Source organism: Lepisma saccharinum, chromosome 1, assembly GCF_977018435.1.
Source record: "Lepisma saccharinum chromosome 1, izLepSacc3.1, whole genome shotgun sequence".
Lineage (NCBI taxonomy): Eukaryota > Metazoa > Arthropoda > Insecta > Zygentoma > Lepismatidae > Lepisma > Lepisma saccharinum.
Genome location: NC_139229.1, coordinates 126896446 through 126912871, shown reverse-complemented (window position 1 = coordinate 126912871; position 16426 = coordinate 126896446). Strand labels below are relative to the sequence as shown.

Sequence of the window (16426 nt, the reverse complement as noted above, 5' to 3'; positions counted from 1 at the left end):
TTTATGTGACTACAAATTTATTACATACTGTATACTTACATATCAATTATTTACATGTTCACAAAATTTCTTCCTTTTCAATTCATTTTGAGGGTTCCTCCTATATACATATCTGAACTTCAATGATTGCTGTGCGCCCATTTTGTGGAAGTTAAAACAAAACAAAATCATTTTTTAGTTCGTCTAATAAACTGCAGCAAAATTATTGTTGCATCCTACAAAGATATGTTGATTTTATTACAATGATAATAAATTCCATTCAAAAGCTGCTAAATATAGTGCACAATCTAAGTTTGTAAATTATATCGAATATTGATAAGATTAAAACAACTAGTCACTTCTGTTTTCCACTGGTAAATAAAATTAAGTGAATTCAACTAACTACAATTTGATGAATGGAAAAGGCATTACATGTATTATTTGTCTATTTTGTATCATTGCGAATTTCTTTACAATAAAAAAATAAATTTACATAAATTATGCAATTTTATGTTTATTTTTTAAAAAATAATCTTTAACCCATTTGTACAATGTTCAACAATATAAGCTATAGAATACATTAGAGCCATTTTTCATATCTATCTCCATGTACAATCCATCCAAGCGCTAGGTCTATAAGCTAATATGAACAAACTTCCATCAATGGGGCATCTGATTATAAATATTCAATGTGACCAGATCAACAGGAATCAACACCAGTTTTCATGATATGAATAAAAGTCATGAAAAATATAACCAAGATTTCTCATTGTTACATCATCTTTCGTAAACTCATATTTACAGCTCTTTGGATAGCAGGTATTTACAATATAATATGCACACACTTACTTAATCCTCACAATAGTCATCACAATGGAAGAGACAATCCTCTAGGAGGATAAAAAAATCATTACAAACTGCACTCAGATGCAATGACAGTCTTTGGAAACAATTTCCATTCAATAATATAATAATATGTATGTCTTCATTAGCAGGATCCCACCTGCATATTTGTACAAATAATAATAATAATTTTCCTCCATAATATCACTGGTTAAACATCAACAGGTTTAACCATAGGACAGGAACTCATTAGAACATACTTAAGAATTTACGATTTTTTTTCTTATTCCTGAAAATACTCAACTAGAACAGATCTCTGCAGCAGTTTCCTACCACACCCTGAATTTTTACAATAATTAAATTACCCTGAAATGTGTGTTACAATACAATGCGACAGAAGAAAATCAAAATCATACAGTCAAATAAAGTATTTATAACCCATTCAATAATAAAATACACTGTACAGTATGTAGTGTTAGTCACTTTTCTTTGAAGCAAGCTTCACAGCGCAGGTACCAGTTTGACTGAGGGATGGGGTGGATGCAGCTTCCCCACATATCAGATAACCATTTCACAAGCCCAGCTTTATCAAACCCCAAAAGCCACAATTCTTTCCCAAAGGTCACACGAATGCTTATTTACTCTTGTCCAAAGCCTTCAGTTTCTTCAATTGCATAGTTAAGTTTCTCAACCAGCTGATCGTAGCTTTTGTAAGGTGGTAAATCTAGCCTATTGAAACATGTGTGTGATCGAGGAAGCCATGTGTCTTTTCCAACCTTTTCAATGCAAAATCGCTGTGGACCGTTACTCCCTGTTAAGCAAAGTAAAAACAAGAATTTATTATACTACATGTTGTAGATATTTGCAAGCAATTAAGGATGTACTAATATTTACTTTACAAAGATTGTGAAAATTCCTTTATATTAATTAAGAAAATAAAAAATGTCTGGATTTCAATTCAATTAAAGACTATAGGAATAGCAAATCAGTAAAATTAACAGCAAATTTACAATAAAGTGATAAATGGAAGTGATACTCAACTAGAACAGATCTCTGCAGCAGTTTCCTACCACACCCTGAATTTTTACAATAATTAAATTACCAGGATTGCTTGGTTCATGAAATTCTTGCAACACTTTAAAAAAAATATTAATTACATGCTTTCATTTAGTGTAACATGCAGAAAACTAACACTTATCAAATCCAAGGTTTTGCCAGCAGGTTTATAAATTATACACTGTGAATTTCTTGATTTCACAACTGACTGACTGTCACATGTGCAGAAAGCTAATGTTACAATATACCTAGTCATATCATAAATTCTGTTACAAAGTTTAAACAGGGATGGCAACACTGGTTGGCAAGGTAACCCCACAATGTTGGATCAAACAACAACCAGTATCATTGTGTGTGTGGCTGTGGTAGCGGAAAGGGGAATTTCACTGCATTGAATGGAGTGGGGCGTATATGAGAACCGTGTGGCAGTAATCGCACTGCACAAAGTTGGCAAATCACCATCGGCAGGATGTTCGTGCATCAGACCATCAACAGATACTGTGACACAGGAACAATTGAGGACCACCCCAGGAAAGGTAGACCTCGCAGCGTGAGGAGCCAGAAGCTCGTGAAAGCAGTGGTGCCGTGGATTCGACGAAATCCTGTTAGGAAACAAGCAGTGATGGCTTTAGAGCTAAACATTTTGAAAATGTCTATGTCGTGTGTGCTCCGAAGTGACCTAGGACTCCGCACTATATTGGCGAAGTACTGGTCACTTTCTCACTCCACAGCTTAAGGTCCAGAGAGAGGAGAAAACAAAACGACTCCTTCAGCGTTACACAAATGGTGGCCACAGGAGGATCCTTTTCATGGACAAAAAAATCTTCACGATTGAAGAGTCTTACAATCGTCAAAATTACCCGTGTTTATGCGTTGACATCCCGGCAAGCTCCTGAAAATACGCCATGGATCCTCAGAGGTCATCATCCCGCCTCAGTTATGTTTGGTGGGGCGATGGCATAACAGCCTCCACTTCGTGAACATCTTGTGAAAACATCTGCAAAAGTGTACCAAGCGACAGTGTTGGAGCCACTTGTGAAATCGTTGACCCACACCATGTTCAACAATGAGCCGTGGAGGTTGTGGTCCATTTTGGAGGGCATGGTCTGTAGGAAGAGGCATCCAAACCTTGCAAGTCTCGAGCGTTCTCTTGTGAAAGCAGTGGTGGACTTTCCCCTACAGACCGTGCATTCTGCAATCGATGACTGGCCTCAGACACTTTGGGCCTGTGTGAAGGCCAGAGGTGGCCATTTTGAACAGTGATTGGTGCTGTGTGTTGGCAAGACCTGTACCTTTGTAACATCCAAATATTAATACATTAGCTTGCTCACTGTGCCTGTAGTTCATTATTAACTTTGTAACAGAATTTATGATATGACTAGGTATACATAGCATGAAACACACATAGGAAAATAAAGTTGGTACTATTTATGAAAGTCGAACTTTGAGATTTAAAAAAATTACAAACGATTTTCAAAATTATGATGATTTCTCATGTTTATCATTATCATCCTAGTATTAATGTTATCATACATGACTATGATGAAACTTTTGAAGGTAAGAAAGTGAGTACCAGATAGAATTTGCATTAGAGATTTTGGAAACAGGAAAGAAAACTGGAGAAATAATTTGCCCATTATCACTTTTTTTAATCAAATTAAAAGTAAGTTTTCATGCCACAAATAAATTTAAAAACAATAAAATTTTTGTAAGTAATAAAGACCAGTTTTGGCATGATGTAGTAGTAGTTTTTTCTACTAAAAAAAGTGCGGTGTTTCTGTGTGGAATCCAGACAATCACATCACAATAAACAAATGACCAACAGGAAGTGCAGCCATGTTTACTTCCTGTCAGCCAGGCAGCCATATTGGATAGGACAGTCAGTTGCCAGCCAGACATGGAGTAGGAAGGAGTGACAGGGCACTGCACTGTGTTTTATCTTTTTAACCTAACTCACCTTCCCATGTCTTAAATTTTTAATATTCTTGTCCTATTTCCTGAGGAAGCCACATGAAGTGGTGAAAGCTAGTGAACAAAGTAAGTACATGCCAAAACTGGTCTTTATTACTTAATGAAATGATGGCATGTGGTGTAAGTTATGCCTTAAATAAATTTTTTGCCATAAAAATTGAAACCCCACCTATGAATTCGAACAATTCTCATACCAGTTTCAATATAAGATCAGAAATAAGCATCATATTCTTCATCAATATTTATGATAAAGAGTTTATATACGCTAGAATAAAATTCAAACCACAGGATTCATATTTAGTTTTATGTGCCGAAAGGAAGGAAATTGCATTCTCAATATAAAAATTTAAAAAGTTTGAAAATTCATTTCTCCATTGTCTATTTCAAACTTTTTTTTTAATTCCTGAATATTGAAGTGTGATAAGTAAATAAAAAAGAATGATTGGTTTTATGTACCCTACACCAGGTTGGCTTTATTTCCTACGCACAACCCTTTATTTATTTGTTATAATCTGAAAAAACTGAATCTCCTTCTTTACATCTAATACAGGATGGGCACAAAGTCGCTTTCCCCAATAAATGAAGAAATTTGTATTTTGGGGAAACGACTTTGTGCCAAAATACTAATTTCTTCATTTATTGGGGAAAGCGACTTTGTGCCCACCCTGTATATACATGAAGGGCTTATAATTATTTTTATTTACAATTGCAAATTTCTATAACTGGTGCCTTTCTTCTGCCATTCTTGTTACTCTATGAAGAAGAAGGCCTTTGAGAACTAAAACCTGACAAGTGGTTAATGTGAAGTCCTATTGTTAGGGTAAGAGGTACCTAGACCAGAGTATGTTACTTCTGGCCATGTAGTTATCCAATTATCACAATCCTGAATCAAAACAGAAATTTTCAGACCTTATCTACAGAATTGAACTTGGATCAAAGGTGAGTTTTAAATTAACCGTATGAACTGCATGTAAAGAAGGGTTAAAAATATTTTTACATAGTTAATACTGCTTTAACTACTCACCCATGAGTTCTGCAAAACCTCCAACAGGAACACGGCATGTGCCAGTAACAAACTGCAGTAGCCGTGCTCGCTTCTCTGTGTCTGTCTGCTTTACAAACTGAAATACAGCAATGAATATGATTTACTCAAATGTACAGAAAATTAAACAATATTAAGTGTACAGGTCAATAATAAGATATATAGCCTCAACATTCCAAAGAGTTTCAATGTTATTTACTATACAATTTTGGGAGTCACAAGAGTTACTATACACTTGAGTTGTGGTTTTCTACCTGTGTACTGAAGAATAGATTTAAATCACAATGAGAACATAAGGAGAGGAAACTTTTTGTTGAAATAAAAGCACATTAACATTGGGCATGTCCTCGTAAGTCATAACAAATTGCTAGATTATCTGTTCTGACAAAAACATTATGGAACCTCAGTAATTTGGTCATCTTTAGGAATGTACTAAGTGAAAATGGATGAAAGCGTCACTTGCATGTTTTGCTTGTGGAAAGTTTCCACATAGCATTTAGTGGGATAATGCTCCTTTGAAAGAAATAAACTCTACTGCAGATGTTATTGCTAACTTAAATTGCATTTTAAGAATGATTACAGGTTCACTCACCTTGTGCATGTTACATATCACTTTTTCTTAAAATATATTGTATTTTCCTAAACAGTTCCATTTGAAGCGACTAGCAGACCATCTTCACAACGATCTTAACAAATCTGCCTTCCACTCCATGTATTTTGTGCAAGAAAGAATTCACGATTCCAATGGAAAGAGACTTTAGGAACAACCAGTTAGCATAATTCATTTTATGCCCTTAAACTCCTGCGACTTTTTGTAACATGTCCATTCTCATAACTGGGGCTATTAATATTCTAAATGAAATTTCCCTCTTTCTGTTGATAATGCATGTGAACATTTCAGTATACAACTTTAATAAAAGTGCAATTAAGTAAGCGAGTTTCTAAAGATATATCCACGAAACTTACTTGTAAATGTTCTATTAATTTCGGTGGCCTCTGCCACAGTCCACTTGGGAACTTGATGCTTCACTATTAGGTTGACTTCCGGTTCCTGTTGTTGTTCTCTCGACTACCGCTAGGGGTGCTGGTGTAGACATTTTGTCTGCTGCGCGTGCAAGAGAACATTTACAAGTAAGTTTCACGGATATATCTTTAGTAACTCGCTTACGTCTTATATTATCAACCGCATTGTTTATTCCCCTCAACATGAATAATACTCTATATCAACCCACCTGCCAAAACCAAATGACTTGTTTGCTATTCCTTGTGTAGTGCCTATATATTGTGTTTCGCTGCCAATCCTCGACATCTATGTCCTGCATGCCACACAGCATAAGCTCCAATTCTCTCTCATCAAAGTACTTGAGCCATTCAAGAGGTACAACTTCATTGAAGCCATCTAGGAAAGCTTTGGTCTGGTCCTCAATACCCCTGGTCATGCGCCATTCAGTCATCAGTCTGGAGAAAGAGAGCAACACAGTGCCACATAGATGAACAAACAAACTAATTCTTTAATATGTAAATTTCAATTTCTTGATTCCAAATGATTAAACTGATTACCAATTGGCAAGTATCAGGTTAAGGTTCAACTGATTATCACTTTCCTGGTATCACACCCTTATTGGTTACTCTCGATACTTGTAGCTGTCAGTAGGGATGGACGATATCGGTAATTTAAAATTGCGATATGTCATCAAGAAAATATCGTCACAGACGATACAATACGATATTTTTTCTGTATCTTGATATCAGCAATATATCACCTCCATGATATATATTGCTAAAATATCATGATGATATATCACCGACACGATATATATCACCAAAATATCATGACAATATGTATCGTCTAGTTGATATTGCCTGCATGATATTTTCTCAATATATCACCCAACACTAGCTGTCAGCAAGTTGAAAATTAGTGATTTCTCTGAATTAGGAATAAACCAATATGAAATAAGATACTGATGAAGCCATTTTCCAATTTCAAAATTGTACTGATGGCAAACATTCTATGAAGACATTGAATGGTTCATTCACCTCTTTAATACAAGTAACCAGGCAACATCTTCAATATACATAAAAGCAATAACATGGTAAAATTGTGCATACATTTACATACTATTTATTGAAATATCAGATCAGTAAAATTATCAGTGGTTTTATTTATAAACTTATGGCTTGATATGGCTATATTGGCCAATGGGATAAAGTACACACACTAATCTAGCCTAACCCAACCTTAATTATTTATTAGAGTTTAGACATTTATCAGCTCACGAGAAGACCTCAGACGGAAGTGTGGATGGAGACTCCACTATTAGGGTGGGGGAGTGTACCCTGGTCTTGCTGTAACAGGTGCAGCAATTCAAGTCACACTTCCAACTTCCACAAGGACACTGACTGCAGCGGAAGACTTCTTGCTACTCCTAAAATCTGTAAATGGACAAGTCTTTCTCCGTTCCCCTGCCTGCCCTCATTTGGCGAAGTTCTCGCAGGTTGACTGCTGCACTGGCCAATATAGGCATTACACAATATGCACGTTATCAGTAAAAATGCCAATACTTTTACCACTTTAGTATTTCTACACTGTTTGGCAATTGCTAGGGAACACATACATGTGTAAAAACTTCTGTGGATACTACCCCAGGAAGTCCAACATGAGGTTATGCGTAAAGGAACCGAACTATTTACAAAATTACTTTAATTACTTGTTATACAGCTTAATCGTATTTATCCCTTCAACGCAGTTTCCAGTGCTGGAATGCACCTTATTCTCCTTGCGAATGTCAGCAGATATGGTGGCATAAGAGCACCTCAAACAGCAAATGCTCAGGAGTTCTGTTGGCATGTTGTTAAACTATTCCTTTAAACAGTTTCAATATCTCAGCGAGGTCCATGGTGGTCGTTTTCTCTATGCAACACATCCTCCAAAAAGAGTCCCAGGCATATTGGATGCCATTCATGTGCAGGAAGTACAAATGCCATTCTGTGTATTCTGTGCCTTCACTCACCATCATCATAATCAACTTCAGACATGTCTTGTTCTCACTAATGTATTCCTTTTCTCTCCACATGAGTTGATGTCCAGAATTGCTCGTAACATTGAACCACAATTTGTCCAAGAACACGACCTTTGACTAAGCCTGTTGGTCTCTTCACAATGCTCACTACAGCAGGATGATGGAGATATAACACCACATTTAACAGGCTGCCAAGGATGCAAGTCAACATTATTCGGTCAATATAAAATGTTTCTGAGGGATATGTGCAAGCTCTTCTTGCAACTGTGCACGAGCAGCACTTCTGCTACATTTCACTAACTGGGCTAAATATTTATCCTCTTGGGTCTGTTGTATTCCTTTCCCAACAACACACAAGGCTGTTTCTCTGAAAGTAGCAGCCTTTCGCAGTTGGGAAAATATGCCTTTTGATATGCCCATGGTCTCAAAACATCAAGTTACACTTTGACTCACCTTGAACCATCCAACTGCTCAACCATGATCATAAGCACTCAGAAGATAATCTCAGCAATTTTGTATTTCTTTACACTATTGCAATGCAAACTGAGGCTACAGTTTCACCCTACACACACACACACACACTTAAGTTGGTTTACATGACCAGGCAGCAATGGAAAGCAAGCCGGAGTAGGCAAAACCAAATGGTGACAGACGATACAGCAGACAATCCACAAACTGCAGTGGACCTAGCAGCCATCAGCATAACAACGCAGAATGGAAGTCTGTGAAGCTGATAACTACGAGTTCTGATGTGGATAGTGACAATATTAACCAAATGAAAAAAAAAATATATATATATATGTGGACATGCAAGTACATTTTGTGTGTGTGTATGTTAGTACCACCAGCACTTGTATAAATATATAAAGCATTTTCATTTTCACTTTTTAAAACTATTCTTGCCTCTACAATCCAGTATAATGCATAACACTTATACTAGAGAACTATAAAAATGTTCACATCATAGAACTCCAATTAATATTTGTATACTGCAATCTTGCATCTTCCACACCACTTCCTACAATAATACAGATAAGGTACAAATTAGATGGGACCGATTAATCGGTACTCTATCGGTACTCTATAGGCATATCGGTGTATCAGTTTATTGGTAAAATTACCGATTATTTTACCAATCCGATATATCGATAAATATCTGATAATTTAGTGCAAAATTTTGCCATTTTGTTATAATTTTTATGGATAATCTCCATGCCCTACTCTCTAAAAAAGTAAATGTCTAAATATGCAACTTCTCTTTCACTGCAGTCACCTCGAAATACACATTTATTAAGGAGGTCAATGAGCCTTTCAGGTTCTTCAAGGACCATTTCTAATTTTATATCAGATCGGTACTTCATCAGTATCGGCCAAAATTTCATATCGGCCCATCCCTAGTACAAATACAGAAGCAGACATACACAGTGCGGCAATTTGAAATCGAGACTGGTGCTGCAAAAAATAAACAAGTCTTCATAGAAAGTTAGTTACCAGGGATCATTCAAAGTAGGACCCTCCTGCATCCACACATCATAGCGCAATGCCTACCAGTGCATGAAAGGATTGCTGGAATTAGTTTTGTGTAACACTGTTTAAAATCCACGTCGTAGCCTTCTTGATTGTTGGTAAATCATAAAAGTATAAAACCTTTCAGTGCAGATTTTGGTATAGGAAATAAAAAATAATCACACAGAGCCAGATCTGGTGAGTAGGCAGGGTGTGACAACATAAAGAGTCGACTTAGGGCCAAAAAGTTCTTCGCAATCACAGTCTTGTGTCTTGGGGCACTGTCATGAAGCAGACCCCCAGCTGCCATCATCCCGATAGTCGGGCCTCACACGTGTTATTCCTTGCATCAAACGTTTCAGTACCTCAAGATAAAATGCAGCAGTAACAGTCTGCCTCAAATTTCAGTCTTCAGTAATGATTGTCCTCACTTTCTCAACCAATCTTGGTGTTCTCACTGTCCCTGCTACACCTGGATGCTTGTCGTGTTCAATTGGCTCCTGTCCTTCACTGAAATGCCTGAGACATTCAAATTCACCTCAAATTCACGCGTATAGGATAAACAATTGTCCCTATATAGACTTGCTACAACATGTGAAACGTTTCCGCAGCAGTTTTACCCAAGAGCGCACAAAACTTGATGTTTGCTCTTTGTTCCATGTTGAAATCACGATGCACTTTCACAACACGTGCCCCCATTCCATTCAACTATGCCGCAAGTGGCAATGTCGCTTAAGGTCAACAAGCTCTGCCTCGATTGTTCGTGAGATACCACAGAACACTTGCACAGTGGCGCAACCTACAGAGCAAAAAAAAATATAAAAATAGTCTCGATTTCAAATTGCCGCACTGTGTAGTTAAAGAAAGTTCATCCCCTCCCTTGGCAAAAGACCAGAAACTGTCAATAGTACGTCCACTACATCTCCCAACAGATGGACAAGGGAACACAGATCGGGGATAGGATTTCAGCATTGCTACAGATATGGCAAGGCCACCTTTTGAACATCCGGTATGAAAATTAATTTCTCACTCACAATCAGTGTCTTTTCCATGTGGGAATCCTTACACGAAATGACAACAATGATAAGACATCTTCACACCTTCTAATACCTCCTCTAGAGTGAGTGGAATATATGGTCTGCCTCTCTAACTTAGTCCACTCGTTTACTTACATTCTGTAATATTGCACGATGTTTTTCTTCTATACTTGAACTTACAAACTAGAAAGACAAATATTGTATGGATACAACAGCAAAACCACTATTTCATATCTTACTTCAGACCTATCCTTAAACATCCAAAGCATAGATTAACTGGACAAATATCCACCAATTAGTAGCCATTTTACACTATCTATATTATAATAGTTAGCACTATCACAATACCTCATATATTCGTCTTTGTTCTCCTCTACAACTCTGACCTTGTCTCCACCTTCTTTAAGTTCGTGATGTATCACTTGTCCTAGAATTTCAAAATCTACACTGAAAAACAGTTCTAAACTACACTCATCCACATTATTATCCTTGATCCATATTATAGAATTGTAAAATTCTGGATCTATAGATTCAATGTCTTTCATGGTCAGTTTCTTGTTCAACATTCGTTTATAAAAAGGCATGGTGAACCCTGAATAAATGAACCTTCCATGGTACAATGCCTGAAAGAAAGAAAGAAAACATTTAAAATGCTGCAATTTTGGTACTGACGTTCAATGTAGTGATCGGGGAGTAATGAGAGATACACTAAGTGTATGTAAAAAAAAACATTAACAGCAATGACACTTACCCACACTATACTTTATAACTTTCTACTTACCCACAGTTGTAGACTGTGGGTAAGTAGAAAAGTGGTCTGATAATAGTAATTTAATGAATCAAAGGACAAACACTTAGGCCTTTTATAGTATTTAAATGCAAAGACTAAAAACATTATAAAAGCACCAACACATGTATGAAGGGCTCGGATGTAAAACATGGTAAGTGATATTTTGGTAATTTCTGAGTTCATAAAGGAAAAAGGTTATTAGAAACTATATATACATTGTTTTTGTGTTGTGTTTACCAATTTCAGAAGGCTTCACTGAATCCAATGCAAATTGTATGACATGGCAATTCCACTCGAAAATTGAAGGATGGCACATTTTACTTTGCAACTCAAAAATGACCAAAATGTCACTTAAAATGTCACCCAAGCATTTCATATGATACCTAAAGAAAACATGTTTTGAATGGTTTTATATACCATACAAGGGCATTATGGTTACGAGATCATAAAAACCATTATTACATGAAAGAATTTAGCTACTTGGCACTTGGCAGAAGGAACTTTGCCACTACTTATTTTGAAAACAATATAATGCACTAAGAACTAACTACACAAATAATAATAATAATACATGCATATTGAACTCTCCAAGTAGTAGTCAGGCAATGAGTGTTTTACAGCATGCTTTCTTTGGTGCAAATTCACCAATACCATCTGCATAGTCTAGTAGCTAGGTAATATCAGAATTCATAGAAAGGACAACAAGAATTGTCTGTCTAACAGTTGGGCTGAAAAGTTCGTAGGCTAACATAGTAAAAAAGATTTTTTTGACAAAATTCTATTTTATTATTCAATATAGTTGCATCGAGGGCGATACAACGATTATAGTGGTCATACAATTTTTCGATGCCATTTTTATAGTACGATTTCTCTTTAGCCTCAAAATAGGCCTCAGTTTCGGCGATTACCTCTTCATCAGTGCTAAATTTCTTTCCAGCGAGCATTCTTTTAAGGTCTGCAAACAGGAAAAAGTCACTGGGGGCCAGATCTGGAGAATATGGTGGATGGGGAAGCAATTTTATTACGGTTGAATATCGCTAAACATTGCTCCGAATCATCAAAATGTTGTTGCTTTTGATCGATTGTGAGCACGCGCGGTACCCATTTTGCACACAGCTTTCGCATGTTCAAATATTCATGCACAATATGTCCAACACGTTCCTTTGATATTTTTAAAGTCTCAGCTATCTCGATCAACTTCACTTTACGATCATTTAAAATTATTTTGTGGACTTTTTTGATGTTTTAGTCGGTAACAGCCTATTTGGGGCGTCCACTGCGTGCATCGTCTTCGATGCTCACTTCGCCTCGTTTAAATTTAGCAAACCACTTCTCAACGGTTGATTTTCCTGGTGCAGAGTCCGAATAATGTTTATCAAGCCAAGCCTTGGCTTCAACAGTATTTTTTTTCGCCAAAAAGCAATGCTTTTTAACACACAAAATTCTTTTTTATCCATTTTTTCACAATAACAAAAGCTGCTTCACTCACAATGCTATATCTCACGAACTAATTATCCGGCAGCTGTGAAATTTATACACGTATCTTTTGAATGTTAGTACTAAGTAAAAATCACATGGATTTAATTCTAGTAACGCCATCTATGAGTCAGCCTACGAACTTTTCAGCCCAACTGTTATGTTGTGACACAGATGATCATCAATAATTTTTAAGTTTCTTGAAGAATGAGAAAGAGTGCTCAACTGAACAGTTCATTGTAGTGGTTCACAAGCATATTCGTAATGCAATTTCTAAGAAATGATTCCTTAATATTGTTTTCGAGCAACACTATGTAATGGTCATGGACACTTCTGGGTTGTAATGATTCCATTTAAAATCTATGGGATTGTCACAACCCAGAAGTGTCAGTGACTGTACAATGCACTCAGGGAGGAAAATCTTATTTAGTTTCTATTAATATATAATTTGAAATGCATAATCTCACTGCTCAAAAATTTCTTCTTTGCAATGCTCTTGCAGTGCACAACTCAGCTCTTTACCTTACAAAATAAATTGATTTGGCATTGCCCCAAAGCTAAAGATTGCGTTGTCGCTTATCAAGTCTTCATTGTTGTCGGCAGTAAGATCAGTTTCATGTTCTAATGTTCCCTAATAATTGATGTAATGCAAGTCCTGTACACATGCAATATTGTTGTCTGTTGCAGTTTGCAATAGCAAGCAATACACATGTAATTAAAGGAGTGTTATTTTCAGGGTTGGAATTTTGCCTGTTGTTTTTTCAAAAAAAACCAACCTGGGTGGTTTTTTTCAGGTTATGTTTATAAATATATATATATTAAAAATGAAATACATTTTTCCCTGATAGTAATATATTGGAACATTCAATTTGTATTGTTTTAGTTCACAGAGTCAAAAACTATTCAATATTTTCTGTTAATATAGTTCAGAATTGACAATGAAGGTCTCACACCTTGAAATGATTAAACTGAAAACATACATAACGTGTGCCGCAGCAGACCATTGAGGGCCCAGCCTACCTACCAACTGCCGGCTGCACTCCCACCTGATCATACCCTGAGGTGGGAGATCATCCAACTAGTTACGGGGTGACGTCTGGTCAGCACGATGAACCCCAAGTCGTCGTCGTAGGTTTTCATGATGGGGTTACGCTACTCATTCATAGCTCCTCAATTTAATCATGATGTGAGTGTTCACAGTCTGATACACAGGCCGATATCTCAGTTGACTCAACCTGCACATGTCCCATAGCCAGAGCCAAAAGCATGACTGCACAGCCACAATGCTTAAATTATCTAAAATACCATGTTCTGAAATATTTGAACAAGAGCTTGATTCTTCTCTTCCTGGATGGCATAACAGTTAGTAGATCTGTGACCAATTCCCAGGGTTGCGCATTGCAATACTATACCAATTACTAATACTTGATAGCTGTGGTGGTTTAGTCGACCTCCGTGATGCAGTGGTTAGCACAGCATGCTGCAATGACAGGCACCCCAGGTTTGAATCCTGGTTCGGACGTGGATGTTTGTGTTTGTCCCAATGAGAATACAGAGAAAATTGAGAAAATAGAGAGAACAAGGGGAATATTGCTGCTTAGGGGTATTACTTTTTAATACAAATGTAAAAAAAAAAGTACACAGGCTGGCTGACTGTCATCAGAAGACCCAGGTTCGAATCTTGTGGTGGGTGATCTAAGGTCGAAATTTTTCCGGTCTTCTCCCTGCATAAAGCAGCCTTGGAACTCACCCAGTCTCAAATCAATGGGTCCTGGGGAGTAAACGCAGCCGGAGATTGGTTGGGATCACATCACCTCCAAAATGGCCGATATCAACAATATTCATGATTGGGAAAAGAGAGACGCGGTAGTATATAAATACGGAGAAACTAGTACTCACTGGCCACTGAAATTAATCGAAAAAGAAGAAAAAACAGCTTCGCGGATAAAAGTGAGTACTAGTTTCTCCGTATTTATCAACAATATGTCGGGCCCTACCCCGCCTTCATGGTGCGGTGCTATATGCATGAGGAACTTTACCTTTACCTACTATACAACGTATGGTAGCTGCACACACACGCTTTTAAATCTGTTTCAACGCAATTTGTTCACAATTTTGTTTTCCCATTATTTTTGTGGATGTTTCAAGTTTAAATATCTCCTCCGTGTATTAACCATGCTAAAATTATAAGGCTGACATATTTGTCTCGACTGATTTCATCCAAATGGAATACCGTATCCATCCTCCAAAATATCTCATTGCTATGAAACTAACAGTTCCCATGGACAAAACATTAGTGGTCTCCACTTGAATCCCAACATACATATGCACTATAAAAAAAAAGGTAAAGTGTACCCCTGTGCTTAGCACTACCATGCACTATATTGTTAAAAATATTATTTGTCACACCATAGCTTAAGAAATATCCTAAAATATTTGTCTCTTTTCTTAATGTCCAAAAATGTAGTTTAGGCAGATATTCTGAGCTACCTCAGAATTTGAAAAATCAATTTTTCATCCAATATCTTGAAATGCTTTCAACAAATGCAAGTGCATAATAAAATCATTCCCTGAGTGTAGTACCTATTTGCAACATGAATTTCAGCTTACAAACTCTAAATTTACTACAGATATCGAATTGGCGACTTTCCCCCATCCTTCCTAAACCACACACTATATTACAGAGTTTTTACTAAAAACGTCAAGCTCAAGTAATGTCCTAACGTAGCTGAGACTTGGTTTTCTTAATCTATGAAAATCTAACCTCAAAAATTAGCATAACTTAGAGCTCTCTCTACGCATGTTAAATCGTTCACCATCTTTAAACATGGAGACAAATTTTTCTCAAATACAACATGACAACAATCCTTTAAGTTATCTTGTAACTCTAAAAATTGCAACTCAAAAGCTTTACATTTATGGCAAAATGTATGTTTGCAATTTTACCACCACTCGTCTCCTAAACTAAGAATTATAATTTCAAAAGTTTTACTGCAATATTGTGAACCGACTGATTATTTACAATGACTGAATTTAGTTCCTTGTACTCCGAAAATGCATTGTAGACAGACAGTTTTGGGGAAAAAGAGATCATGGTATAGATCGTGAGGAAAATCAGTTTTTCATTCACCATCTTGAAACACATTGTTCAATTTCACTCACATGCAATACCATTTCAGTCCGTCAAGTTATCTATCTGCAGAAACATATTATCATGGTCACTAAATAGATGACTTGTCTTTCTTTGCCCATCCATCCCACCCATGCTCCTCCTAAATCGTGCATTATGTTTCAATAATTTTATTGTGAATTTACAGTGCAAGTATTGTCACAATGCTCCTGAAAGTTTTATGCACAAAGCTCGAAATTGTAGTCTCTAAAAAGGTTTGAAAATGTCAAAAAAATGGTAAAAATTTTAATATATGTATGCATTGTATTTACTTGAGTACCCACACACCCTATTTTTAAGACAAAAACAGAAATTGTGGTAGATTATGAGAGTGCTCGACTTCTTGGGTATAGAGCTCCTAACCACAAATAACATTTCTCCTACATGGGCAAGCAACCCATTACGTTCAATCAATGCAATGAACTGGAGGGAGGGAGGGATTACTGTCTCAGTGCAAGGACTGGAAAGAAAACAGAACATTTGCACAAACTAAATTTTGAGAAATGAAATGAACCATTTGAAAAGTGTTTGATT

At 36.6% G+C, this 16426-nt stretch overlaps 1 protein-coding gene across 4 annotated transcripts in view; it reads right to left on the bottom strand.

Moving 5' to 3' along the window:
- Positions 1 to 16426, bottom strand: part of Su(dx) (WW domain containing E3 ubiquitin protein ligase suppressor of deltex) — a 78222-nt gene continuing 61796 nt past the window's right edge. For all 4 annotated transcript variants that reach the window (XM_083138398.1, XM_083138401.1, XM_083138399.1 and 1 more), the window contains exons 12-15: positions 10806 to 11080; positions 6124 to 6349; positions 4874 to 4970; positions 1 to 1633 (exon numbers count right to left, since the gene is read on the bottom strand). In XM_083138398.1, coding sequence (XP_082994524.1) covers positions 1461 to 1633; positions 4874 to 4970; positions 6124 to 6349; positions 10806 to 11080 — 771 coding nt within the window. In that variant the 3' untranslated portion in view covers positions 1 to 1460. The remainder of the gene's footprint in view (positions 1634 to 4873; positions 4971 to 6123; positions 6350 to 10805; positions 11081 to 16426) is intronic.